Source organism: Nycticebus coucang, chromosome 19, assembly GCF_027406575.1.
Source record: "Nycticebus coucang isolate mNycCou1 chromosome 19, mNycCou1.pri, whole genome shotgun sequence".
Classification (NCBI taxonomy): Eukaryota; Metazoa; Chordata; class Mammalia; order Primates; family Lorisidae; genus Nycticebus; species Nycticebus coucang.
This window is the reverse complement of record NC_069798.1, coordinates 36,287,430-36,314,725: the sequence shown is the minus strand read 5'-3', so window position 1 is coordinate 36,314,725 and position 27,296 is coordinate 36,287,430. Positions and strand designations below refer to the sequence as shown.

Genomic DNA, 27,296 nt, shown 5'->3' with positions numbered 1-27,296 from the left:
GAGCCAATATCTAGTCCAGTGCTAATGTAGCTGGTGGCACATTTTAAGCACTTACTATTTGTGAAATAAATGGATGGCCTGCAAGATGCTGAATGAGTCCAAATTTTTCCCCTCCATACAGCTCATATGTAATAATGAGTCTAGATATTTGCCTGAGACTATGAGAGGCAGAGGGATCAGTTGGCAGTGCTAACTAACAGAAGATTTTAAAGATACTGGCATTGATGATTTATTTTCTGTTGTAAAAGTTAGTTCAAGAATTGTTCTGAGATATTTCTTCACATTTGATGAAAATATCATGGCTGTTGTAAGTCAAGCACACTTGGCTTTGTCATGGATTAGCACTTAATCATATACAAATCACTTATAATCACTTTTCTGTAAAATAGGGTAATAACTTACTTCACTGATTTATTGAAATGATTAAATAAAATAATACACAAGAAATCATCTAACAGGACAGGTAGTTTTTCAAGTGCTATCTTATTTCCTACCTTCCTTATTTTAACACATGCTCTTGGCCAGGAACTAAATAAAGTAGAAAATGGGATAAGTGGTGTACTACTCTGCTCAGGTTGCTATCACAAATTAGTATAGACTGTCTTATTTAAACAACAAACATTTATTTTTTATATTTCAACAGCTGGAAGTCCGAGATCAGAGTCCCAAATGGTCAGGTTCAGGTTCAGGCCTTCTGCTGAGCTGCGGACCACTGATTTCTCATTGTATTCTTTCATGGCAAGAACACAAGAGAATTATCTGGCCACTTTTTTTTTTTTTTTTTTTAATTCAAGGTAGTACAGGATTAACTCTGACCTCTTTCTATAACAGCACTAATCGTATTCATGATGGCTCCACCCCTATGACCTAATTATCTCTTAAAGGCCTCAGCTCCAAATACCTCCATACTGGGGAATAGATTTCAACATGTGAATTATGGAAGACATAAACATTCAGTCCATAGTAAGTGTTAAGTAAAACTGACACAAACCCTTCCCTCACAGAGCCTGTAGACAAGTAAGGAAAATAGCTGTCAAACACATTATTTTGAAAGAAACTCCAGAAAGTGCTGTGCAAGAATATAAGAGATAGATTTTTAAGTGAGATGACTTAAGTATTGTTGGGGGAGGAGGGTGGCATCAGCTGAGGCTTTTAGAAAGGAATATTCTTAGGCTTGCAATGCAAAGATCTAATAGAAGTTCTTTATTAGGAGTAGGGGAGGATAGAAACTTTCTCAGGTTCCGGAAGGATTTTATAAAGGCCTGGAATTGATAGGACTTAGAGTTTTTTTTGTTGTTGTTAAATTGAAGTAAGTCTACAGTACCTAAAGAGAGCCATCTAAGCCAGAACATGCAAAGCCTTTAAATTCTGTTAGCGTTAGTGAAAGACTTGGGACAAGACCCCCACTCTGTCCTGGGCTACTGCGACTCCCAATCAACCGCAAGAGACGACACTTGATGCAAACAGCACGAGGATTTTATTCCAGCATGCTGGGGCTTAGCTCGTGACTCTCTCAGGAGCAGAGGAGTTAAGCCCCCAACAGCAGATTTTACAAGCTTATAAAGGCAAAAACCACAAAGTGGGCAGGGGTAGCAGACATAGCAGGGGCTTTAACCATAAAGTAGGAAGGGGGAGCAGACATAGCAGGGGCTTTAACCATAAAGTAGGAAGGGGGAGCAGACATAGCAGGGGCTTTCTAGATAAGAAGAACTCTGGTTCATTACTCAACTGTCTTAAGACAAGATTAACAGTTAAACATTTGCTTAACAGTTAAACATTTGCTTAGCCCTTTTATCTGCTTCAGCTCGGGGCTATCTCCTGGAACAGTTACAAAAGGTCACATTCCCATGGTAATACTTTCTTTCATTAGTAAACTTTTAGTTATATATAACAAAAAAAATTTTTTTTAAGTGGCTTATTTTATAAGCATAATTATTGTTAACTTAATAAGAAATCCAGACTTAGTTGACTTTAGAGTTATTCAGTGTCTCCATAATATCACCAAAAATGCAGGATCTTTTTCTTCTCCCATTCTGGCAATTTCAACATTTTGGCTTTTATTATCAAATGCACATGTCAGGATTTCCAAATGGTAACAGATCTACACTTTACGTCATCACAAAAGAAAAAGGGATGGAAAAACGTGCCTCTCAAAGAAAATTGAAGCGCTGGTAACAAAGGAAAAAGGGAACAAACAGATTGTTTTTTTGGTCAGGGTGGCAGACAACCAAACCTGATGGCCACACCATGTTGAAGACTTTCAAACAGGATGGCAAACGCAGCACAGAATCAAAATTGCAACTCCAAAGGCAAGTTAAAATGAGATAATATAATCAATGGAGTAACCTACCACACTAAGAAAAACCCATGCCAATTAAGTTATTTTTCTACAGGCACACCATGGGTTCCTGCAATGAAAACTATGTTTTGTAAGTGTGTGCTATTTTCACGAGCTGTTAAAAATCATTCAGGAATGAAAAAAATTATTCGTCTCAAAATAAGATGCCTAAGGTTTCTGTCTCACCTTTGGAGATGGACTTGCTAATTGGACTATAGTACTCAAATCTACCAAAGAACATTTTCCTAAACTATGGTTGGTTTAGGAAAGAGACTGCTAGTTGTAGCTTCTGAAATTCTTACCACACATTTGTGACTTACTAAAATCTTTCTCCTTACTGGCACGTTAGTTTTTCTTGATGTAAATGTGATTTCTTGTGTTAAATATGATTACAATCAAATCTTCTAAGATTCCTCTACAATAAATTTTCAGTGTTATTTTTCCTCTTTCCTCTTGATGATAACCTTCAAAAAGTTAATAAATTGATCCTGAATTCTATGAATGAATATCTTGTAACTAAGTAGTGACATATGATTTTCAGGCCTTTATCTACATTATGTTTTCAACTGTTTGGGGGACAATTAATACTAGAAAAGAATAGAACTATGCTTAAAAATGCTTTGGAACCAATTTAAAGCCAAATGACATCATGCTGGTAATATTAAGATTTCATAACAATTGGGCAGCACCTGAGGCTCAGTGGGTAGGCACCGGCCCCATATTCCAAGGGTGGTGGGTTCAAACCCAGTCCTGGCCTAACTGCAACAAAAAAATAGCCGGGCATTGTGGCTGGTGCCTGTAGTCCCAGCTACTCTGGGAGGCTGAGGCAAGAGAATCGCCTAAGCCCAGGAGTTGCAGGTTGCTGTGAGCTGTGTGACGCCATGGCCCTGTACTGAGGGCTATAAAGTGAGACTCTGTCTCTACCAAAAAAAAAGATTTCATAACAATTTAAGTAGAAAAAAGAGGCTAGAAAAAGAAACTGTCATGAGGAATACAGCAGTATAGATCTGCTGAATTTCGAAGAACCAGTTCTGTGAGAGCAGGCAGTGACACATCCCACAATCACGGTACACTGCAGTAAGTTTCAACAATAAAACACTATCATATTAAGATTGTTAATTTGAAGTATTCATGTTTAATTTGTAAATTTGTTTGGTTTTATACATATATAATTTATGTAGCTTTATAATTAAATAACACTATAATGAAGGTGATTTAAGTCAACACATGGATCAGATAATTTAGTTCTTTACACATTGTCTCTATTTTACTCAAATTTCAAAAACCTGTTTCACATTAAACTTCACACTGAGTGCTGCAGTGATGACATAAACAGAGTACTTGTGACAATTTGTTTTACTGTTGCACAACTCTAATGATTAGAAACTTTAATTTTTATTGTTTGTTGAAATTACTTTCCTGTAAGTTCCAAACACAGGTGGCAGCTGTACTTTGGAACAAATCAAATGTTCTAACTATCATGTTCATCTTTAGTCTGTTTGTGCCTTCCATGCTTCACAAGTATTTTTGATAGCTCACTTTTAGCAAAGCATAGTGCATTATCCATTGTTTTCCCCTTTCCAGATTAAATAGCTCTACAACTTTCAACTTTTCTTCGAAATGTTTTTTCTAGATCCCTCAACATTCTAATTAACCTAATTTGATGTCTCTCTGGTATCCTGCACCTAGAAATAAACACATAGAAAATGGAGACCGTACGGCGGCGCCTATGGCTCAGTGAGTAGGGGCGCGTCCCATATATCGAGGGTGGCGGGTTCAAACCTGGCCCTGGGCAAACTGCAACAACAACAAAAAAATAGCTGGGCATTGTGGTGGATGCCTGTAGTCCCAGCTACTTGAGAGATTGAGGCAAGAGAATCAGCCAAGCCCAAGAGCTGGAGGTTGCTGTGAGCTGTGATGTCACAGCACTGTACTAAGGGTGACAAAGTGAGACTCTGTTTCTAAAAAAAAAAAAAAGGAAAATGGAGACTGTCATGAGTAACAATTAATAAGGAGGAATTATAGGGTGGCGCTATGGCTCAGTGAGTAGGGCGCCAGCCCCATATACCGAGGGTGGTGGGTTCAAACCCAGCCCTGGCCAAACTGCAACAAAAAAATAGCCGGGTGTTGTGGCAGGCACCTGTAGTCCCAGCTACTTGGGAGGCTGAGGAAAGAGAATCGCCTAAGCCCAGGAGTTGGAGGTTGCTGTGAGCTGTAATGCCATGGCACTCTACCGAGGGTGATAAAGTGAGACTCTGTCTCTAAAAAAAAAAAAAAAAAAAAAAGAGGAATTATTAAACCCAGCAATATTCACAAGCATGGAAGGAGGTAGACACAAGAGTACATGGCACACGGCACACTATTCTTGCCTTCAAAGGGTTTTGAATCTAATTGGAAATAGCGATTACAATTTTCGATTTTATTAAATGTTATAAAAATAAGCATAATAGGGGACCAGAGGGTTCACAGTTGTGTTCTAGAGTTATTGCCATAAGTTTCCAGGTTAGGGTTGGGTCCCAAACAAAGCACCCAGGTATTTTGACCAAAGTAGCATAAATATTAGTAGTGTGTAAAATTGATACCGGAATTTTGCTTTTCAGTAGATCTTTGGTCTCGGGGATTCGAAGAATGAACCCACAGACCACAGATCAGTGGCAAGATAGGACTTTTATTAGACCTTAGAAAGGAATATAGAAGAAGTAAAAAGCTCTCGAGCTTCTGGAAGGGGCAAAGAAGTGAAGAACTCAACTTGGGAGTCTCCACGTGGGCTAATCCTGGCTCCTCAAACTTTTTAAACGGGGCCAGTTCATTGTTCAGTTGGAGGGCCAGACTATAGTTTAAAAAAAAACAACTATGAACAAATTCCTATGCACATTGCACACATCTTATTTTGAAGTAAAAAAACAAAACGGGAACAAATACTATCACACAGCCTCATGTGGCCCGCAGGCCATAGTTTGAGAACCCATGGAGGGCTGGCAGTTGGTAGATAGAAAAACATCTTTTCAAAGTTCAAATGAATGAATGTAGCTCCTCCTTCACTAGGGCAAGGTTATCAGGTCCTTTACAGTCTTTGTTCCTGAGAAGGGATTAGGGTGTGTATTCCTGCCCAAGGTGGAACCACCCAAAAAACCATTAAAGGCTGCTTTGTTCATGATCTTAGCAGAGCCCAGAGGGTGTGACCCAAAAAAGGCAGTCTGCTCCTGCCTAGAAATGCGGGTCTGACCTCTGAGCTCACCTGGGCTTAGAGAATGAGGGGCTCCCTGTCTAGCCCTGAGTGGTGGAATCCGGTATCAAAATAAAACCCAGATTTTTTTGTTTCCTGCTTAGTCTTTTCTTTAGTCTCTAGCAGGATATCTAACCTGTGCCCCGGCCATATCCCCATCACATTAGAACTTTTTGTCCAATTTGTGGTGTAGGGTATCCCCAAAACTATGCATCGACTTCTTCTTCTTCTTTTGCACAACAGCCTTCTTTAGCATTTGTGTATTGCATATGTGGCCCAAGGCAACTCTTCACTCTTCCAGTTGCCCAGAAAAGCCTAAAGGCTGGACAGCCCTGCAAGAGAAAATCTTTGCTTGACATAGTAAATTAGTGATCATATCTACAAGTTTTGAAAAGACCAATGGAATTAAAACCTGGCAAAATTCTAATTTTGTGCTTGTTACCTACCTGTTTAGTCTGCAGCAAAAGAATCGAATTTCCTTTGGGATTTATTTTATTTTGTTATTATTTTTGAGACAAAGTCTCAAGCTGTCGCCCTAGGTAGAGTACCGTGGCATCACAGCTCACAGCAACCTGCACCTCTTGGGGTTTAAGCCATTCTCTTGCCTCTGTCCCAGGTAGCTGAGATTACAGGCGCCCGCCACAACGCTGGGCTATTTTTTTTTTTGCTGCAGTTGTCCCTGTTTTAGCTGGCCCGGGCCAGTTCGAACCAGCCAGCCTCGGTGTAGTGGCCGGCACTAACCCACTGAGCTACGGGCGCCGCCCTGGGATTATTTTAGCTGCAGCAAATCAATCTAGGGCAAATAACAGCGCCTCTGTTTCCAAAAAGAAAAAAAAAAGAGTTTGTCTAGCGAAACTGGAAAACTGGCATGGAAACCGACAGGCTACATTTCCGGAATCCTACTTACCCTTAAGCAAGATGGTGGACACGTTTGCACATGCGCCCTAGGAAATCTAGGGCGGGGATTTCCTTAGCGTCTAGTCGCGCTCCGGGCTGGGATTGGCGGCTTGCAGGCTGAGGGGAGGAACAGGAAGCGCGTGTGTCGTGGGGCGCGGCAAGTTCACTTCTCCGGTCTTTCCTGCGCTTAGTTTCTAGCAGTAGGTGGTGCCTTTGCCGGGAGTGCTATGGGTGAAGCGGAGAAGTTTCACTACATCTATAGTTGTGACCTGGATATCAACGTACAGCTTAAAATGTAAGAGAATCCTGGGGACAGAGAGCGGGATTGCATGAGCATAGGGGAAGGAGGGGCAGGGGCCTGTGGAAAGTAAACATGGTGACTGATTTGAAGACCGGGATAGGGTTCTCAGAGCGGGCTGTAGCCAGATTAGGGGAAGAGTGAATAATGGAGAGGGGCCATGTAGGAAAAGGATTGAAGACGCACAGCGGCAAGAATAAGCTTATAAGTTCCACAGTGTTTTACAGTCTACAAAGCATTTTGATGTTCAACGTTATGAGGGTTATTACTGTTTTATTTTACAAATGAAGAAATGAAATCTTGCTGTAAATAAAAGAGACGATCTTTAGAACGGGTCTGGAGGATGGAAAGGAGGCAGCAGAAATGATGGAGAGGCAGACTTAAGCAGATGTGATAGTTGAGAATAAGATGAGCACATGGGTGTAGTATTAACAGCATGGGAAGTGATAAAGGCTTAAGTTGAATCTTTGGGCAGTCTGGCATCGTTAAGACAGGGTGGTTGGGAGTCAAAATAAGGGTTCCCGGTGCAAAGGGACCCAGACAATATGAGAAAACAATCTTGCAGGAAAACCATGGGGGCGCTATAGTTGAAATAAAGACCAAGAGCATGACATCTTGAGATGAAAATAATGGAACAAATACAACAATAGGGGGTGGGCAAAACCGAATTGGAAATTATGTCGTTGTAAAAGTGGTTATGTAGGAGTATTGTCAAAGGTTTTATACGTCACGCCACGTCATTCATAATCAGTCAACATTGTGTATATTCAGTCAGTTGTCAGCAGACATGTGTCAGTAAGAGGGCCACATGTCTTCAGTGTGTGATAAGTCCATTTTCTTAGTTGTCAGATGTGCCTTGGAATGATTATTTACTTTCATTTTCGGAAGTCACTTACTTTAGTCTCTGACAAATCCTTAATTTTTCAGTTTGTGGTAGTAGTAAAAATAATAATGTCAACAACCATACGTACCTTTGTATGGTGCTTTACACACTTGTTTAAGGTCATTTTTGCAGCACTCTCCACTAGATTATATGTATAAGACCCATATTATCATCTGATAAAGGGCTTCCGCTCAGTCTTGTGTTTCTCAGTATTTCTTACACATACGAATGCATTTTTCGAAATTTTTGAATATTAAAAAGAAATGCAAGAAATGTGACCATTATTAACATACACACAGGCACAGACAATTGAGTATTTTGAGCTAAAGGTAAAGCATAAAGCAGGATTGGCAAAATTAAATACTAACAGTGCTGTAGCTTCTGAGACTGCAATTGTCAGGTGGTGGTTTTTTTTTTTTTTTGGTTTCGGGGATGGAGGCAGAAAGTGTCACTTTGGAGTCATTGTCCAAGAATAGTAATTTTTTATTCTATTTATTCTCCTAGACCTTTAATTTTTTTTCCAATGGCTTCAGTAACAACTTGCACCTGTGATATTTCTTTTCTTAGTGTCATAAAAACTGCCCATAGGACATGGTCGCTTCAGATATCCTAAAGCTTGTCCAAAGTTGAGTATGTCATTACTTACCCATAACTGACCTTTCTGTCTTTTCTCTCACCTATTTTGGCGATTATTAGTTGCATCATCCAGCAAATTTGTTAACACACAAAACTGCAAGTCTTGCAGTCATGTGCAATTTATGTCCACCTGTATATTGTTCAGGCTCATTTCAGGCTTATATCTGGGATACTAAGTTCTTGCTCCCAAGCCAGGGTAAGTGCTCCTGAGACTCTTGGATTTTTTCTTATTCTAGGCAGAAATTCTCCTTAGCCTGGATTTTATTCTCAACTTTGTTACTTTCTTTCTAACCTTGGTTAATGAGTTTAATCTCTGAATCTCTGCCTCCTCATTTATAAAATAAGAATATGGTGAAAATTAAGAAATATATAAAATACCTGGCATAGTATTGGATAGAATCTTGATGTCCAAGAAATGTTGCTACCTCTTAAATAGTATCTTGTGGCGTCCATCTTTTATGAACAGATAATATATGTACATATATATAAAAAGGAAAGAATACAAAAAAAAAGAAAAAAAAAAACACATGTAAAAGTAAGTTTTTCTCCCAGAAGTAGTAGTTTAAAATTTTCTTTTAGTACTGGATTGTTTTCCTAGTGGTTAAAAAAAAAAAAAAAAAAAAATACTGTATTGTTTATCTTGTCATTCATTTTTGGGCCCCTCTGCCTACCACAGTAAACATTTTTGGAAGAATAGGTGAATAAATGGGAAACTTGAAATTAATAAAATGAAACTAAGGCCTGGTAAGTTGGTGTCTTCTAGATTGTAGATCAAGAGTTGGTGGCAGAGTTTAAAATTCCATAGCCTGAAATAGGGAAATAGTTGGTAAAGATACCAATGAGCTTAGATACTAGGACTTTAAGAGATCAATATTACATGTAAAAGTGACTTTAATTTCATATACAGGGAAATGTTCCTTGACATAAAGCAATCTTATACAAAGAGCATGAAGTCTTTTTATTACTTGTGCATGTATGTATATGCTTAAAAAAATGCATGTTTAAAAGATTGTTGTTCTTGTGCTTTCAGAGGAAGCTTGGAAGGCAAGAGAGAACAAAAGAGTTATAAAGCTGTCCTAGAAGATCCAATGTTGAAGTTTTCAGGGCTATACCAAGAGACATGCTCTGACCTTTATGTTACTTGTCAGGTTTTTGCAGAAGGGAAGCCTCTGGCCTTGCCAGTGAGAACATCCTACAAGGCATTTAGTACAAGGTGGAAGTAAGTTGTTTTCTTGCATGTGGTGGATTGTTCTACCATTTCTTTATGGATGTTGCAAATGTAACTTATTGGGGATTACAGTAAATCCTTAATTTAATAGCTATATGCATTGATTGGATGGTTTAAAGCAGTAACATTAAGTATTATGCTTATCAGTATTATAACTGAAGTCGAAATGGAAGTTTTTTATTTGTGCTTGTATTCAATATATTGACATTTTGATAAACACTTAACTGATTTACGTGACTAAAACCAAAAACATCTGTAGTATTTTAAATTTCTACCATTCTCTGCCTTGTAAACTCTTCTGGATAGCCTGGAATATTGTCTAATCTTATGTTTGGAGCTCAGGTCTGTAGAGAGAGATCTACTGTCATCTGTTTAGATAAAATTTTTATTATTTAATGTATGATAATTTTTTTAAATTTTCATGATTTCAGCATTGTACGTAGCTAAAACATTGTCAGGATGCCGGGTAAATATGATGAACATAAATTTCTTGTTTTTCAAGAACAGTATTGTGGGTCCATAATCTAACCTCTTTTGACACTTCTTTGATAGACTCTCTAGTTCAGTTCCAATGTTCAGTCAGTGAATTTTATTCACTACTCCAGTAGGCTCGTTGCAGGATACATAGGTCGTATGCTTTTAAGGAAGGACCTTATGTCCACGGTATTCATGGAAGACAAGATGAGGCCACGTGGATAGCCCTGTGTGTACCAGGGATCACCCCGAAGCCTGAACTGTGGTGATTGGTTTACATCAAAACCAATTATTTTAGTGGTATAATTTCCTTAGAAGACTTTTTGTGGCTATATATAGCTATACATACACAGCATACATAGTATATATTTAATACTTTTTATTCTGGAAAATTTTTCTTTTTTCTTTTTTTGTAGAGACAGAGTCTCACTGTACCACCTCAGGTAGAGTGCCGTGGCGTCACACGGCTCACAGCAACCTCTAACTCTTGGGCTTACGCGATTCTCCTGCCTCAGCCTCCCGAGCAGCTGGGACTACAGGCGCCCGCCACAACGCCCGGCTATTTTTCTGTTGCAGTTTGGCCAGGGCTGGGTCCGAACCCGCCACTCTCGGCATATGGGGCCGGGCGCCCTACTCACTGAGCCACAGGCACCGCCCTATTCTGGAAAATTTTAAACCTACAATGTAGGGACAGAATAATACAGCGATCTCCTAAGTTTCCATAACTTAATTAGTGAATAATTATTAACTCATGGCCAATCTTGTATTTCCACCATTATTTTGAAGCCAATTCTGAACATTATAGCATATTATCTATAAGTATTTCTGTATATCTCATTAAATTTAACTATACTACCATCATCACACCTAAAACAATGGATCAGATATCAGCATTTCTTAAAATGTAGTCAGAAAAATCTTTAAAACTCTTTAGATTATATGCAAAATTTTGTGCTTGTGTATTTTTTCAGGGACAGAGGTCAAAACTTTCAATAGATGTTTTTGGAGGCAACCTGTTACTCAAAAGAGAGTTAAAACAAATTTAGGTCTAGAAAGTAAAAAACTATGGTGAACCTCACTTTTCCTGGTAAGGAAAATGGTTTAGTGGTTCTGTTCCATACTTTGGCAAAAAAGGAAATTAGTGAAACCAAATTCCTAATTAGAGGAATGTTAAAATTTTTCTCCTCTTTGAATTTCTTAAATCTTCTTTGCATTATTTTTATATTATATATTTTCAAGGATGTGTAAACTCCCATGTCTGCTCTATAAAAGTTTGAAATTTTTAATTTATATTTTTTAAACTGTGAAACTACTCAATAAAGTACTATAAAATTATTAAAAATGACATTTTGAAATTAAAATGTCTGAGAGCTGTGTAGAAAATGGATTAAGAAAAGTGCCTTATTTTGGGTAGAGTAACATGAAAATAGGTTTTATTTAAAAATATATATATTTTTTAAGAAATTAAGGGAAAATATTTGTAAATTTTGTACATCCTACTCTTTAGTATTCAGAAGACGAATTTGTTACTAGTTTATCAAAACAAAAATTTCCCTTCTAAAATGAAGGAGAGAAAAAACAAAGCCATTATTCCTTATAAGTACTTACATAAAAAATATCCTATAAACTGGAAAGAATAAATTATGTTGGGCAGCGCCTGTGGCTCAGTGAGTAGGTCGCTGGTCCCATATACTGAGAGTGGCGGGGTTGAACCTAGCCCCAGCCAAACTTCAACAAAAAAATAGCCGGGCGTTGTCGCGGGCGCCTGTAGTCCCAGCTACTAGGGAGGCTGAGGCAAGAGAATTGCCTAAGCCCAGGAGTTGGAGGTTGCTGTGAGCTGTGACAGCACAGCACTCTACCGAGGGCGACAAAGTGAGACTATTACAATTTTTATATTTCCTTAGTTCAGATAGTATTTTGGGGGTATTATGAGATTCTAAATTATCTAAATCTATTTTTTATAGTGAGTTTTGAGAGTTCTAATAATGAGGAATTGATCCAGAATTTGTCTAAGTCTGTTCTATCATGTTCTATTTCACCCACTTGGAAACTTGTACTTTCCTTTTTTTTTTGGCTGGGGTTGGGTTTCAACCCGCCACCTCTGGCGTATGAGACTTTCTTTTTTTTTTTTTTCTTGTAGAGACAGAGTCTCACTTTATGGCCCTCAGTAGAGTGCCGTGGCCTCACACAGCTCACAGCAACCTCCAACTCCTGGGCATAAGCGATTCTCTTGCCTCAGCCTCCCGAGTAGCTGGGACTGCAGGCACCCGCCACAATGGCCGGCTATTTTTTGGTTGCAGTTTGGCCGGGGCCGGGTTTGAACCCGCCACCCTCGGTATATGGGGCCGGCGCCTTACCGACTGAGCCACAGGCGCCGCCCGGGACTTTCTTTACTTACATTAAGGTATTCTCATTTTTAGATGTCTGTTCTATAAACTTACAAGTTTTTTTATGTGAATATCATTCTGTAAGCAAGTAGTTTAAATTCTTAAAAACATTTATATTCTACCTTGTCCCGTAAAGGATCTGAAATGGCTTTAAAGAAATACATATAATAACATTCTAATTCAAAAATTACTAAGTTAGGCTTTCTCAGTATATTAATCAGGCTAGAAAGTTTAGTATAGTGTTGTGTGTGCCTGAGCGTCACGCACGGGGGAGGGGGGATTGCAACGTCCAGATTTAGGTTTTACAATCTTGGGACGAGTTGAAGGTTGTCAGGTAAATTTAGTCTTGAGATTGGGGAGGGATAGGGAATGGGGAAGGGATGGTACATGAGCCGGCGGAGAACAAAATAGTGTTCAAAATATGCAAATTGTTGGTGTTACATTAGATCTTTCCTTAATATCAAGAAAAAATTTTCAAACTTTTTAGCTGCAGAATTATTTCCTTTAGAAGAACTCTTCTGCAGAAGCTTGGTATGTAAAGTGGATTAACAGTGTAGTTGCATTTATTCAAAGAGATGTTGTGGCTTGGTGTTGAGTACCAAAAGGTTTGAGACAAAAGATTGGTTGGTCACAGGTATTGTCTTCTAGTCACTAAAGGACAGAACATAGAGGTGAGAAATTTCATACTTAATTTTGGATATTATCACTGATTTTTTTTCTTTAACTTTAACCAGTATTAATTAACCTGTATGGTTTTTTCATTGGCAGAATGGCATTGTCTCTACTTTATCATATGGATTGAATTAAATAAATTCATTTAGTTGCATAAGCTTATCTGTAATAGGTGTGGCTTTCTTAGGCATGTGATTTATTATTATTATTATTATTATTATATAAATATAACAGCCTCAAGCTGTTACCCTGGGTAGAGTGCCCTGGCATCACAGCTCACAGCAACCTTCAACTCCTGGGCTCAAGCGATTCTTCTGCCTCCACCTCCCAAGTATCTGGGACTACAGGCCCCTGCCACAACCTGGCTATTTTTTTGTTTGCAGCCATCATTGTTGTTTGGTGGGCCCGGGCTGGATTCGAACCCTCTAGCTCAGGTGTATGTGGCTGGCACCTTAGCCGCTTGAGCCACAGGCGCCGAGCCGTGATTTATTTTTTAAGACCTTTATGGAAGGAAAAGCTTTAATGACTTTTTGCTTCTTTTTGAAATTGATAGCCATCTCTAATTTTCCTAAAGGTCTTTACATTTTTTTTTTAATTTATTTATTTTTTGTGTGTGTGTGGTTTTTGGCCAGGGCTGCGTGTGAACCCGCCACCTCTGGCAGATGGGACCAGTGCTCTACCCCTTTGAGCCACAGGCGTCACCCAAAGGTCCTTAGATTTATATGGTGAATATAAATGATTCCTTGTTTAAGACTTTGAAAATTGTGTTCAATTTTTTATCGATGTAGATGCCTTTGACCTAGACTGGGATGTGCCCCTTTGAGAATAATTTTGTGTAAATAGAGAAGTAGAATTCTCTGTGTCTGCTAGGTATTAGTTTATGTATTGTTTGTATGGTATTTTTTTGAGATTTTAAAAGCCATCTGCTGTTTTTAAGACAGTTGTAATTATCAAATGAATGCAATGTGAAGTTTAAATGCAGAAAAAAATACAGAAATGAATAGATGCTAAAAGAAGAGCTCTGCTGTCATTAGCTATATTATCAAGAACAAACATTCCTTAGTGAGATGATATATACAGATGTGGTTTGAAAGCATAAGGCACTAATAACTAAATGTTACCAATATTAATAGAATAACTTAAGGAAAAAAATCTCACATAAAAAGAAAATTGTTTGTCTAGGGCAGTCTGGTAACTTCTGTGGTATAGAAGATATTCTATGTTGATTTCTGTCAGGTTATGGTTGCTTTTTTTCTGTTTTATTCTCAGAAGTGCTTTTAAGTGTAACGTAATTTTCGTTATTTTATGTTCATAATGTAAACTTATGTTCTGAAAGTGGTTAATCACAGTTTGGTTCTAAAGGTCTCTAATAGGTTGAAAATGTTTTCCGAGGTTTTTATTAGCCATTTCCATATTCTCTTGTGTTTTGGTGGTGGTGTGTGAGTTTTTGAGTAAAGGTTGAACATTGCCATTCATTTTTCATGAGCTCTTTTTTTAAAAAAAAAAATTTCATGTCTCCTATATTTAAAATTGAAGTTCCCTTTAGCAAAATTGATGTAACTGACACATTATTTTTTAGAGTACTAATCTAATTTTTGGGAACCTTTTCCAAAGTTCTTGAATGATTTTTTTTTTTTATTTTTTGAAACAGAGTCACTCTCAGTAGGAGTGCTGTGGCATCATAGCTCACAGCAACCTCCAAATCATGGGCTTAAGCAGTTCTCTTGCCTCAGCCTCCCAGTTATCTGGGACTACAGGCGCCCACCACAACACCCAGCTATTTTTTGTTGTTGTTGCAGTTGTCATTGTTGCTTAGCTGGCCCGGGCTGGGTTCGAACCCGCCAGCCTGGGTGTATGTGGCTGGCGCAGTAGCCACTGTGCTATGGGTGCTGAGCTAATGATTTGTTAGTTTAAAAGAAAGATCTATATCTGTTTATGTTAACTTTATTTCTATAGCTGGAATGAATGGCTAAAACTGCGTGTGAAATATCCTGACCTGCCCAGGAGTGCCCAAGTGGCCCTGACCATATGGGATGTATATGGACCAGGAAAAGCAGTGCCTGTAGGAGGAACAACAGTTTCACTCTTTGGAAAATATGGGTAAGTATTCTATTTGTCAGATCTATAGGAGCGTTGTAGCTTTCGGGCCTTTTACTTTCTGCAGGGCTTTAATAGTATATACCCAGTGTAGTTTTCCAATGGGAAAAAAAGGTAGGTACATATGATTTGGTCATTCATGAGACTGAATTTGACATGTTTCTTTCAGGATATGCAGATAGATTAAGAAACATAGTTAACCTTATTCTGGTATTAGTGGTTATTCTGGTTGTAATATGATTTCTGTTAGAAATAGGAGTCATTGGGAACTAGAACCTGCTTTTACAGAAAAAAAGACTATTTGGCATGTACTATAACTTTTGTTACAGGGTTCTGCTTTGTCATAACAATGAACAAAAAGGAGGATAAACAGGATCGAAAAGCATTAACTTGCTAATGATACTAATAGGTTTTTTATTTTTTTTTGCAGTGAGAATGTTTATTCAAAATGGCTCATTACAAACAAAATATATTTATGTATAAAATCTGTGCAATGCAAAAGATCCCGTTCGTCCCCCTGTGGCTAGAGTGAACAAAGCCCACTGTTTCTCATGGCTTCTGAGGCTGCACTGAGCTCCAGGGTGGACCAGCTGGGCAGCTGTGGGTGAAAGTCCCTGAAATCCAGGCTCTCTCTCTGGTCTCATTTTGTGACTTGTCTAAAAACCCAAGTATGGCTTGCATACTGTCTGTGACCTTCCAGTTTGTTTGTTTGTTTGTTTGTTTTTTTTGTAGAGACAGAGTCTCACTTTATGGCCCTCGATAGAGTGCCATGGCATCACACAGCTCACAGCAACCTCCAACTCCTGGGCTTAAGCAATTCTCTTGCCTCAGCCTCCCGAGTAGCTGGGACTACACGTGCCCACCACAACGCCCAGCTATTTTTTTGGTTGCAGTTCAGCCGGGGCCGGGTTTGAACCCGCCACCCTCGGTATATGGGGCCGGCGCCTTACCGACTGAGCCACAGGCGCTGCCCCGATATTAATAGTTTTAATACAAAAGTTTATTTAGGTTTTTAAAAATTTACAAGTAAGAGAAATTATTAAAAAAGAATCCCATAGTCTTAAAGGGTATTTTCTGTATCCCTTTTCTACTGCAACAGAGGAATCACTGTATTTTTTTAAAAATTTATTTATTATTAAAACATTGCTGTGTACATTAATGCAATCACGGGGCAGCATACATTGGTTTTATATACCATTTGGCAGATTTTCATCACACTGGTTAACATAGTCTACCTGGTATTTTCTTACCCTGTTTCCCCGAAAATAAGACATCCTCTGAAAATAAGACCTCCTTATAGGAAAGATAAGACGTCCCCTGAAAATAAGACCTAGTGCATCTTTGGGAGTACACCTTAAAATAAGACACTGTCTCATTTTCGGGGAAACAGGGTAGTTATTGTGTTAAGACATTTATATTCTACATTTAGTAAGTTTCACATGTACCCTTGTAAGATGCGCCTTAGGTGTGGTCCCACCAATTACCCTACCTCTGCCCATCCTCTTCCCCTCGCCTCCCCTTCCCCTTTCCCCTTATTCTTAGGTTATAATTGGGTTATAGCTTTCATATGAAAGCTATAAATTAGTTTTATAGTAGGGCTGAGTACATTGGATACTTTCTCTTCCATTCTTGAGATATGTTGCTAAGAAGAATGTGTTCCAGCTCCATCCATGTGAACATGAAAGAGGTAAAGTCTCCATCTTTCTTTAAGGCTGTATAATATTCCATGGTGTACATATACCACAATTTATTGATCCATTCCTTGGTCAGTGGGCACTTGGGCTTCTTCCATGATTTAGCAATTATGAATTGGGCTGCAATAAACATTCTGGTACAAATATCTTTGTTATAATGTGATTTTTGGTCTTCTGGATATATACCTAGTAGAGGAATTCTAGGATCAAATGGCAGGTCTATTTTTAGATCACTAACTGTTCTCCAGACATCTTTCCAAAAGGAACATATTAGTTTACAGTCCCACCAGCAGTGTAGAAGTGTTCCCTTTTCTCCACACGCATGCCAACATCTCTGGATTTGGGATTTTGTGATATGGGCTAATCTTACTGGAGTTAGATGATATCTCAAAGTAGTTTTGATTTGCATTTCTCTGATGATTAAGGATGATGAGCATTTTTTTCATGTGTCTGTAGGCAGTGCGCCTGTCTTTTTTTTTTTTTTTTTGTAGAGACAGAGTCTTACTGTACCGCCCTCGGGTACAGTGCTGTGGCGTCACATGGCTCACAGCAACCTCTAACTCTTGGGCTTACGCGATTCTCCTGCCTCAGCCTCCCGAGCAGCTGGGACTACAGGCGCCCGCCACAACGCCCGGCTAGTTTTTTGTTGCAGTTTGGCCAGGGCTGGGTTTGAACCCGCCACCCTCGGCATATGGGGCCGGCGCCCTACTCACTGAGCCACAGGCGCTGCCCGCGCCTGTCTTCTTCAGAGAAGTTTTTCTTCAAGTCCCTTGCCAAGCCTGAAAGGGGATCATTTGTTCTTTTCTTGCTAATACGTTTGAGTTCTCTGTGGATTCTGGTTACTAAACCTTCGTCGGAGATATAACCTGCAAATAATTTCTCCCATTCTGAGGGTTGTCTACTGACTTTACTTACTGTGTTCTTGGCTGTGCAGAAGCTTTTTAGTTTGATCAGGTCCCAGTAGTGTATTTTTGATGTTGCTTCAGTTGCGGGGGGGTGGGGGGTGGTGGGGGGGTCCTCCTCATAAAATATTCGCCCAGACTAATCTCTTCAAGAGTTTTCCTTGCAGTTTCTTCTAGTATTTTTATAGTTTCATGTCGTAAGTTTAAATCTGTAATCCAGTGAGAGTCTATCTTAGTTAATGGTGAAAGATGTGGGTCCAGTTTCAGTATTCTATAGGTCGCCAGCCAGTTCTCCCAGCACCATTTGTTAAATAGGGACTCTTTTCCCCACTGAATGTTTTTAATTGGCTCGTCAAAGATCAAATAACGGTAAGTAGCTGGGTTTATCTCTTGGTTTTCTATTCTGTTCCATACATCTACCTCTCTGTTTTTGTGCCAGTACCATGCTGTTTGGGATCACTATCGATTTATAGTATAGTCTGAGGTCTAGTAGTGTAATTCCTCCTGCTCTGTTTTTATTTCTGAGTAATTTCTTGGCTGTTCGAGGTTTTTTCTGATTCCATATAAAATGAAGTATTCTTTTTTCTAGATCTTTAAAGTATGATGGTGGAGCTTTAATAGGTATTGCATTAAAATTTTATATTGCTTTGGGTAGTATGGACATTTTAATAATGTTGATCTACCCAGCCATGAGCATGGTATGTTTTTCCATTTTTTAACATTTTCAGCTATTTTTTTTTTTTTTTTTTGAGTTTCATAGTTCTCCTTATGGAGATCCTTCACGTTCTTTGTTAGGTAAACTCCCAAATATTTCATCTTCTTTGGCACTATTGTGAATGGAATAGAGTCCTTGACAGTTGTTTCAGCTTGACTATTGGTATATATAAAAGCTAGCGATTTATGAGTGTTGATTTTGTAACCTGAGACGCTGCTGTATTCCTTGATGACTTTTAAGAGTTTTGTGGTAGAATCCCTGGTGTTTTCCAGATAAGCAATCATATCATCTGTGAAGAGTGAAAGTTTGATCTCTCCTGACCCTGTATAGATACCCTTGATCGCCTTTTCTTCCTTAATTGCAATGGCTAAATCTTCCATTACAGTGTTAAAGAGCCTGGAGACAATGGGCAGCCTTGTCTGGTTCCTGATCTGAATGGAAATGATTTCAATTTAACTCCATTCAATACGATATTGGCTGTGGGTTTGCTGTAGATGGCCTCTATCAGTTTAAGAAATGTCCCTTCTATACCAATTTTCTTAAGTGTTCTGATCATGAAGGGATGCTGGATATTATCAAAAGCTTTTTCAGCATCAATTGCGAGAATCATATGGTCTTCGTTTTTTAATTTGTTTATGTGCTGGATTATATTTATAGATTTACATATATTGAACCAGCCTTGAGACCCTGGGATAAAACCGACTTGTTTCTGATGTACAGTTTGTTTGATGTGTTCCTGGATTCTGTTTGTTAGGATCTTGTTGAATATTTTTGCATCTATATTCATTAGTAATATTGATCTATAATTTTCTTTTCCTGTTGGGTCTTTTCCTGGTTTGGGGATCAGGGTGATGTTTGCTTCGTAGAACGTGTTGGGCAGTATTACTTGTGTTTCTATATTTTTGAAAAGGTTGAGTAATATAGGTACTAGTTCCTCTTTAAAGGTTTGGTAGAATTCTGACGTGAAACCATCTGCCCCGGGCTTTGCTTTTTAGGGAGATTTTGTATGGTTGATGCTATTTCAGAACTTTATAAAGACCTGTTCAACATTTCCATTTGATTCTGGCTAAGTCTTGGAAGGTGACGTGCTTCCAAGTACTGGTCAGTTTCCTTCAGATTTTCATATTTCTGAGAATAAAGTTTCTTGTAATAGTTATTAAGGAATTTTTGAATTTCTGAGAAGTCTGTTGTTATTTCATCTTTGTCATTTGTGATTGATAAAATTAGAAATTTTACTCTTTTTGTCCCTGGTTAGGTTAGCCAAATGTTTATCTATTTTATTAACCTTTTCAGTAATCCAACTTTTTGAGTTATTGGTCTGTTCTATAATACTTTTGTTTTCAATTTAATTTCTGCTCTAATTTTGGTTATTTCTTTTTTTCTACTGGGATTGGGGTTGAAATGTTCTTCCTTTTCCGCTTGCTTCAGATGTCCCATTAAGTTGTTAACTTCCTGTCTTTCGGTTCTCTTGAGGAAGGCTTGAAGTGCTATAAATTTCCCTCTCAGGACTGCCTTTGAGGTACCCCAAGTGTTCTGATAATTCGTGTCTTCACTGTTGTTTTGTTCCAAAAATTTGGTAATTTCCTTCTTAATCTTGTCTGTGACCCAGTTATTATTCTGCATTAGGTTATTTAACTTCCATGTTTTTGTATATGTATGCAGATTCCTGTTGTTACTGAGTTCATCTTTTATTCCATGGTGGTCCGAGAAATGCAAGGAATAATGTCTATTCCTTTAAATTTAACGAGGTTAGACTTGTGTCCTAAGATGTGATCGATTTTGGAGTATGTTCTGTGGGCTGATGAGAAGAAGGTGTATTCAGTTTTTTGGGGATGAAATGTTGTGTAGATGTCTGGTAAGTCCAAATGTTGAATGGTTAAGTTTAAATCTAAAATATCTTTGCTCAGCTTCTTATCGGAGGATCTATCCAACACTGCCAAAGGAGTGTTAAAATCTCCGACTATCATGGAGCTGGAGGAAATAAAGTTGCTCATGTCTGTTAGAGTTTCTCTTATAAATTGAGGGGCATTCTGGTTGGGTGCATAAATATTAATAATTGAAATGTCATCCTATTGAGTAGTACCCTTAACAAATATGAAGTGACCATTCTTATCCTTCCTTACTTTTGTTGGTTTAAAGCCTATTGTATCTGCAAATAGAATTGCAACACGTGCTTTTTTCTGATTACCATTTGCTTGAAATGTGGACAACCATCTTTTCACCCTGAGTCTATATTTATCTTTTAAGGTAAGATGAGGTTGTTGTATGCAGCAGATATGTGGCCAGAGTTTTTGTATCCAGTCAGCCAACCTGTGCCTCTTTAGAGGACAATTTAAGCCATTCACATTAATGGAGAATATTGGTAAGCCTTGTACAATTTTTGGCCTCGAGTTTTTTGAACGTCCAGTGATCATTTTTAATTTTTTCACCACTGTGGAAGTTGGAATTTGATCAAAAGTTTCTGAGTGAGTTTATTTTTGTGGTAGAGGATCATGCTGGTCATTATGGAGGACAGGTTTGAGAATATCCTGGAGAGCTGGTTTAGTTATGGCAAGTTTCTTCAGCATGTGAATGTCAATAAAGTATTTAATTTCTCCATCATAAATGAAACTCAGTTTAGCTGGATACAGGATCCTGGGTTGAAAGTTATTTTGTTTTAGGAGATTAAAAGTCAATGACCACCCTCTTCTAGCTTGAACGGTTTTGACAGAGGTATGCAGTCATTCTAATATTCTTCCCTTTGTAGGTTATTGTTTTCTTATGTCTGACTGCTTTCAGAATTTTCTCCTTCATATTAACTTTAGTGAAGTTAATTATGGTGTGCCTGGTGGATGTCTTATTCAGACTGAGTCGTGCTGGGGTTCTTAAAGTGTCTGCTCTCTGAATTTCAGAATGTCTGGACATGTCTGGGAAATTCTTTTTCATAATTTCATGTAGAAGAGCCTCTGTGCCTTGCGAAGCCACTGCATGACTTTCAGGGATTCCTCGAGGTGAATGTTGGCTTTCTTCGAATTATCACAGAACTCTGAGAGAATGATCCTTTTTCGTTCTCCATTTCTCTTCCTCTTTGAAAGTTTGGGAGCGTTTAAAAGCATTGTCTTCTATGTCAGAAATACTTTCTTCTGCTTGCTCTACTCTGTTACTGAAGTATTCTACTTTATTTTTCAAATCTTTGAGGACTGCAGATTCTTGTCTCAATGTGTCAAAATCTCTGCTGATTTTGTCTTTAAATTCGTTGAATTTTTGAGACTTTTGATTTCCTCCTGGAATTTCGAATTCTAACTTTTCCTCGTTTGCAATCCAAATTCTGAATTTGATTTCTGACATCTCGGCCATCTGTTTATGAATGGGATCTTCAGTTGTGTCTGCCATATCTTTCCTTGTGGGGGTTGATCTACTCTGGTTATTCACATTACCAGAGTTTTTATGCTGATTCCGCCCCATGATTATTTTACACTGTTTTAGTAGATGAGCAGATAAATAGAAGTTGGGTTGTGGGCTCCAGGAACAGTCATTAACCATCCCTTTGCCCAAAAGCTGGGACTGGTATGTGTACCTTTTCCCATGGAGCTTTGCGAAGGACCCGTGTAGTGCTATGGCCTGAGACACTGTGGACCTGCTTGGTGTGGTGGGGCTATGTGGCTCTGTCTTGTTTTCAGCTGGTCTCTGTACAACCCTAGTGAATCAGTTACTCTGGATTGAAGGCTCAGCTGTGGAGAAATACCAGCAATGAAGTCACCTCTCCCCCATAGGCAACAATTGGAAAAGGAAAATCAAACCTTCCCACAACCACACACCCACGGTACTACTTGGATCGTCCTCGGGCAACTGGCCCAGTTCAAGAGGTCCAAATCAATTGTCTCAGTCAGCACCTATCTCAGGTGGGAGAGTTTAAAATGTCTGGCAACTAGATCTCAGGGGTCTGCTGACAACTCAAATATGACTTGCTCTGGTGCTCTGTGAGGTCAGGAGGACCCACGCAGCAAATAGATAAGTCTGGGAAGGTTGATGCCTCCTTCCCTACCTTGCACCTCTGCCAGACCCAGTCATTGATAACCCCGCAGTGCTGTGACCCAGTTGTCTCCAATGAGCAGATCCTCCATGGATTTGCCCCTGCCTGAATCATAGGGAGATCTTTGTCTCCTCAGTCAGGCCGTTTCTCTCTGCTACTATCCGGCAGGCGGATGTGAGTCCTGACAACCTCGGGTGTTTAGTTCCAGCCCCGCCCCTGATTAATGTTACTGACAGAACAGAACAACTTTGTAGAATTTGTTTCTGTCCTGGCTGTATTCCCATGCAGAACATTCCCAATGCTGTTTGAGTTCACAGACTCTGGGACTCAGCCCCTGTCTATTCCGCTACCCAGTCTTGGCTGCAGTTTGTATTTGAGCAGCATGGTTAACTGTCAGTTCCAGCCTCTGCCTGTCCTCCTTTGTCTCAGCTAATGATCCCTGAGGGCCGGTTGCATCTTGGGCTCAGTAAAGTAGTCCTCTGGGTCAGCCCCGCCCTGGGAATCTTCCGGCCGTTCGTGTGTGTATTCTAGGCTCCATGGTCCATACCCGTTGGTACTGCCTCAGGGAACCCCTTTACTCTCGGGGCCTGCGTTTCCATCCCAGAGCTTTTCCTCCAGTGGCTGCCACCAGAGAAGATGCCCAGCCTCCTCTGGTTGCCCAGAGAGACAGGGCGTGTGCCTCCGCAATATCCATGGGTCAGCCCTATTTTTGCTGCTTCTGCTGGTGCTGTGTGCCTCGGAACACCGCCGATCCTGTATGGTTCCCTCTCAGCTGACTGTCCTCTCCTCACTCCTGTGCAGCATAATCAGCACTGACTAGCAACAGTCCATGGCCTATTCACCTCTTGAGAAAATACCCAAGAATCTGTACTCCTGGGGGACAGGCTACCAGACCTCAGAGCGAGAGTGGAGGGGAGTGCTGGAAGTTCAGAATTACAGGTAGAGAATATATACAGTTTTATGCCTGGCAGGAGTGTGCCATGGCATCCTAATATGGGAAATAGATCCAGTTTTTAGAGGGTCTCTCCCGTGGGATATAATGGGAGGACTTTTGAACTCTGCTCGCTTGTTTGTATGGAGTACTCTGAGCTGTTGTCATGGGGCAGGGGACTCCCGTCTGCTTGGTGATGGATTTTGTACCTTTTGTTTGTATTCTTGGGGTCACAGCTCCCCTCGGCAGAGTTGATGTGAGTTCTTCAACCTTCTCTCTTGTTGCAGCTCTAATCCACCAGGTTACTTGCTAAACCTCTGTCCTTTAACTCTCCTTCTGCACGGGAGCCTCTGAGTCCCTGGCTCCTTGCACTTGCCCCGTAGGTGGCCCAAATGATTCGTTAGCCAGAATGGAGCTCTGCCTTTGCCAGCTCTTACGGAAGCCCGGAAGCCCGGAAGCCCAGCCTGCCCGTTGTGGCCATGGCCACGGAGCTATCCTCTAGAGCTGGGCTGCTGCTGTTGCTGTTGCCGCTGACTTTCGTTGTCACCGGAATCACTATTTTTAGAGAATTGGTGACATTGTATTATTCTTTATATGTTTTTTCATTGAATTTTTTTCTCAAGAACTTGGCCCTTTATTAAATATTTAGAAACCCTGGTATATAGTTCATATAGGAAAGACAGAAAAATGTTTACCTTTCTTCTAATTTTAAGAATAATGAATTATGAAACTAATGTAGGACCTTCACATGAAAGCTATAACCCAGTTACAACCTAAGAATAGGGAGAAAGGGGAAAGGGAGGGGAGGGAGGGGGAAGCAGGGGGATTAATAGGATTACACCTGCGGTGCATCTTACAAGGGTATATGTGAATCCTAGTAAATGTGGAATGTAAAAGTCTTAGCAAAATAACTAAGAAAATGCTACAAAAGCTATGTTAACTAATGTGATGAAAATGTGTCAAACGATCTATGAACCAAGTATATGGTGCCCCACGATCATACTAATGTACACAGCTATGGTTTAATAAAAAAAAAAAAAAAAAGAAAGAAATCAAATCTATCTTCCCATGTTAAAACATATTTTGATTAATAAAACAACTTACTGTTTATTAGTAGATTTTTTTAAAAAAATAATGAGTTTATGTGCTTGTAACTTGCAAAGGTGATGATTGATGTAATTTGTGTTTACCTGTTTGTAAATTTTGTCATGAACTTTTGGACTTAAACATTTTTGGTATGTTATAGTCATTTACTGTTTTTATTTTTTTGTAGCCTTGGAAATGCAAGACCTCAAAAAATTAGGTATAGACTCAGAATTGTTACTCTCAATGGAAATCTTTAGTAAAAGGCAAAAGATTTATACCATCTGAAGAGAAACCAGAGTATGTCTTCATGTTTTATAATGTCCAATAAATTCTATTTTGGGCACTAGGAGTCCTTTTGAGAGTACTTTATTAATAGTCATTGACAGCTTCTTTGCTTTTTGGTAAGCAATCTATACTAGGCTCATTGGGTATTTTTCTTCTTCAGAGAGATACTTTTAGTGGGAAATAGTATAGACCTTAAACTGGACACTATTGGATGCCATAAGTTTTACTCACTTTACAGTTGTAAAATGTTTCTTTGTGTAATTTGTGCATTATTAAATATGAACAAGAATGATCAATTTTGATGTGTTTGTTGACTGTTTGTGTTTATGTTTCTGTATATTGTTTTTTGGTGTGCGTTGCCTTTTTTTTTTCCACATTGTTATCAGTCAGGCTTTATTTTTATTGTATGAAAGTGGTGTTCATTTTTTCTCCTTTTTCTTTCCTTTTTTTTTTTCTTTTTTAATTTCAGGTTAATGGGAGGGTACAACCAGGTCACAATATTTGAGTTTGTTAGGTAGAGTCCCTGTTGTAGTTGTGTCCCACACCCAACAGGTGTGCCTTAAACTCTTACATTGTGTCTATTAAGTGGGAGAACCCCAAACTCCTCCTCCTCCTTTCTCGCCCCCTGACTTGGGTACTCTGCCCCAACTTGAAATGAGTTTTTCTTTTCTTCTTCTTCTTTTTTTTTTTAGAGACAGTGTTTCACTTTGTCGCCCTTCGTAGAGTGCTTTACTGCCACAGGTCACAGCAACTTCCAACTCTTGGGTTTATATGGGGTTGGTGCCCTGCCCCCTGAGCCATAGGTGCCACCCTGAAATGAGTTTTTCTCCTATGTGGGCACGAATTAGATCATCTACTGGCTTCATATTAATACTGACTACATTGGATACTTGCTTTTCCATTCTTGTGATACTTTACTGAGAAGACTGTGATTCAACTTTGTCCAGGTTAATACAAAAGATGTAAAATCATCATCTTTTTTATGGCAGAATATTATTCCATTAACAAGCGAGTTAATCTGTTCCCGAGTTGGTGGGCATTTAGGTTGTTTCCACATCTTGGCGCTTGTCAATTGAGCTCCAATAAACAACCTAGTGCAAATGTTTTTATGATAAAATGATTTTTTTCTTCTTTCTTCTTATTATTTAATTATTTTAGAGACAGAGTCTCACTTTATTGCCCTTGGTAGGGTTCTGTGGTGTCACAGTTCACAGCAACCTCCAGCTCTTGGGCTTAGGTGATTCTCTTGCCTCAGCCTCCGGAGTAGCTGGGACTACAGGTGCCCACCAGAGTGCCTGGCTATATATATATATATATATATTTTTTTTTTTTTTTTGCAGTTTTTCTGGGGCTGGGTTTAAACCCACCACCCTCTGTATATGTTGGTATTTGCTGGCACCTTACCCACTGAGCCACAGGCGCCGCCCGTTTTTTTTTTCTTTTGTGGAGATGCCTAGTACTGGGATTGTGGGATCAAATGGGAGGCCTAATCTGAGTTCTTAAAGAATTCGTCATACTTCTTTCCAAAGAGGCTGTATTAGTTTGCAGTCCCACCAACAATATAAAAATATTCCTTTCTCTTTTTTTTTTTTGTAGAGACAGAGTTTCACTTTATTGCCCTCGGTAGAGTGCTGTGGCGTCACACAGCTCACAGCAACCTCCAACTCCTGGGCTTAGGCGATTCTCCTGCCTCAACCTCCCAAGTAGCTGGGACTACAGGCGCCTGCCACAACGCCCGGCTATTTTTTAAAGATTGAAAAAGTATCAAGATATTCAAACATATCTTATTTTTTAAAATTATTAAGTGCAAAGGTATACAAAATGCCTTAGATTTTACTACTTTAAAAAGTATCAATATATCCAAACGTAACTTTTTTTTTTTTTTTTTACTACTCACCTACACACATTTCTAGTTTTTTCCTTTCCATTCCGGTTGATTACTTGCTCGTTCAGCTTTGGTAGAGCTACTATATTTGAGTAGAGCTCATATTTGGAAGTCCTTGTTCAAAAAAATATTTAAAAAAGAAAACACATTAATAGAAGATCATCTTTAACTCTCCACAAAAAACAGACCAAGAGACTCAACAATAACATGATTAAAACACACAGTTGTCTAAAGCTCTTTATGATTTTATTTAATCTTTAGATCTTCTTGGTAGCTTTTTGAAAGAAACACGACAGTTAAAAGGTAATGAATGATATCTGACAAACAAGTTCGCAAACTTGCCATCATACGCTTCATTGGCAGCACCGTCCAAATAGCTCAGTAGGTTTCATAACCTTGATTATCAGTGTCTCACAGCTGTGCTCATGTTGATGGGTGCCAGTGTCTTGCTGAATGGAGTTCATTATTGCTATTACATGTTTGTGTGCTGTTGCAAGAATGTTGAAGCTTGAGTTAGAGCAATGAACAAACATTAAATTTTTTTTTTTTTTTTCAGACAGTTTTACTTTGTTGCCCTCAGTAGAGTGCCTTGGTATCACAGCTTACAGCAAAGTAAAACTCTTGGGCTTAAGCGATTCTCTTGCCTCAGT

The 27,296-nt window shown here is 39.1% G+C and overlaps 1 protein-coding gene and 1 non-coding gene across 5 annotated transcripts in view; one reads left to right on the top strand and one right to left on the bottom strand.

The window, feature by feature from the left end:
* The first annotated feature begins 6,619 nt into the window (after positions 1-6,619).
* Positions 6,620-27,296, top strand: part of LOC128571599 (phosphatidylinositol 3-kinase catalytic subunit type 3) — a 189,703-nt gene continuing 169,026 nt past the window's right edge. For 2 of the 4 annotated variants that reach the window (XR_008375934.1, XM_053571131.1), the window contains exons 1-4: positions 6,620-6,756; positions 9,309-9,497; positions 13,672-13,764; positions 14,996-15,139. Coding sequence is in view for 3 of the 4 variants with exons in the window: in XM_053571131.1 (XP_053427106.1) it covers positions 6,689-6,756; positions 9,309-9,497; positions 13,672-13,764; positions 14,996-15,139 (494 nt within the window). In the remaining variant the exon portion in view is untranslated. The remainder of the gene's footprint in view (positions 6,757-9,308; positions 9,498-13,671; positions 13,765-14,995; positions 15,140-27,296) is intronic. The other 2 variants (XM_053571132.1, XM_053571134.1) reach the window with 2 other exon arrangements.
* LOC128572248 (U5 spliceosomal RNA) lies at positions 24,662-24,777 on the bottom strand. The gene has a single exon (XR_008376141.1). It is a non-coding gene; the product is annotated as a U5 spliceosomal RNA (small nuclear RNA).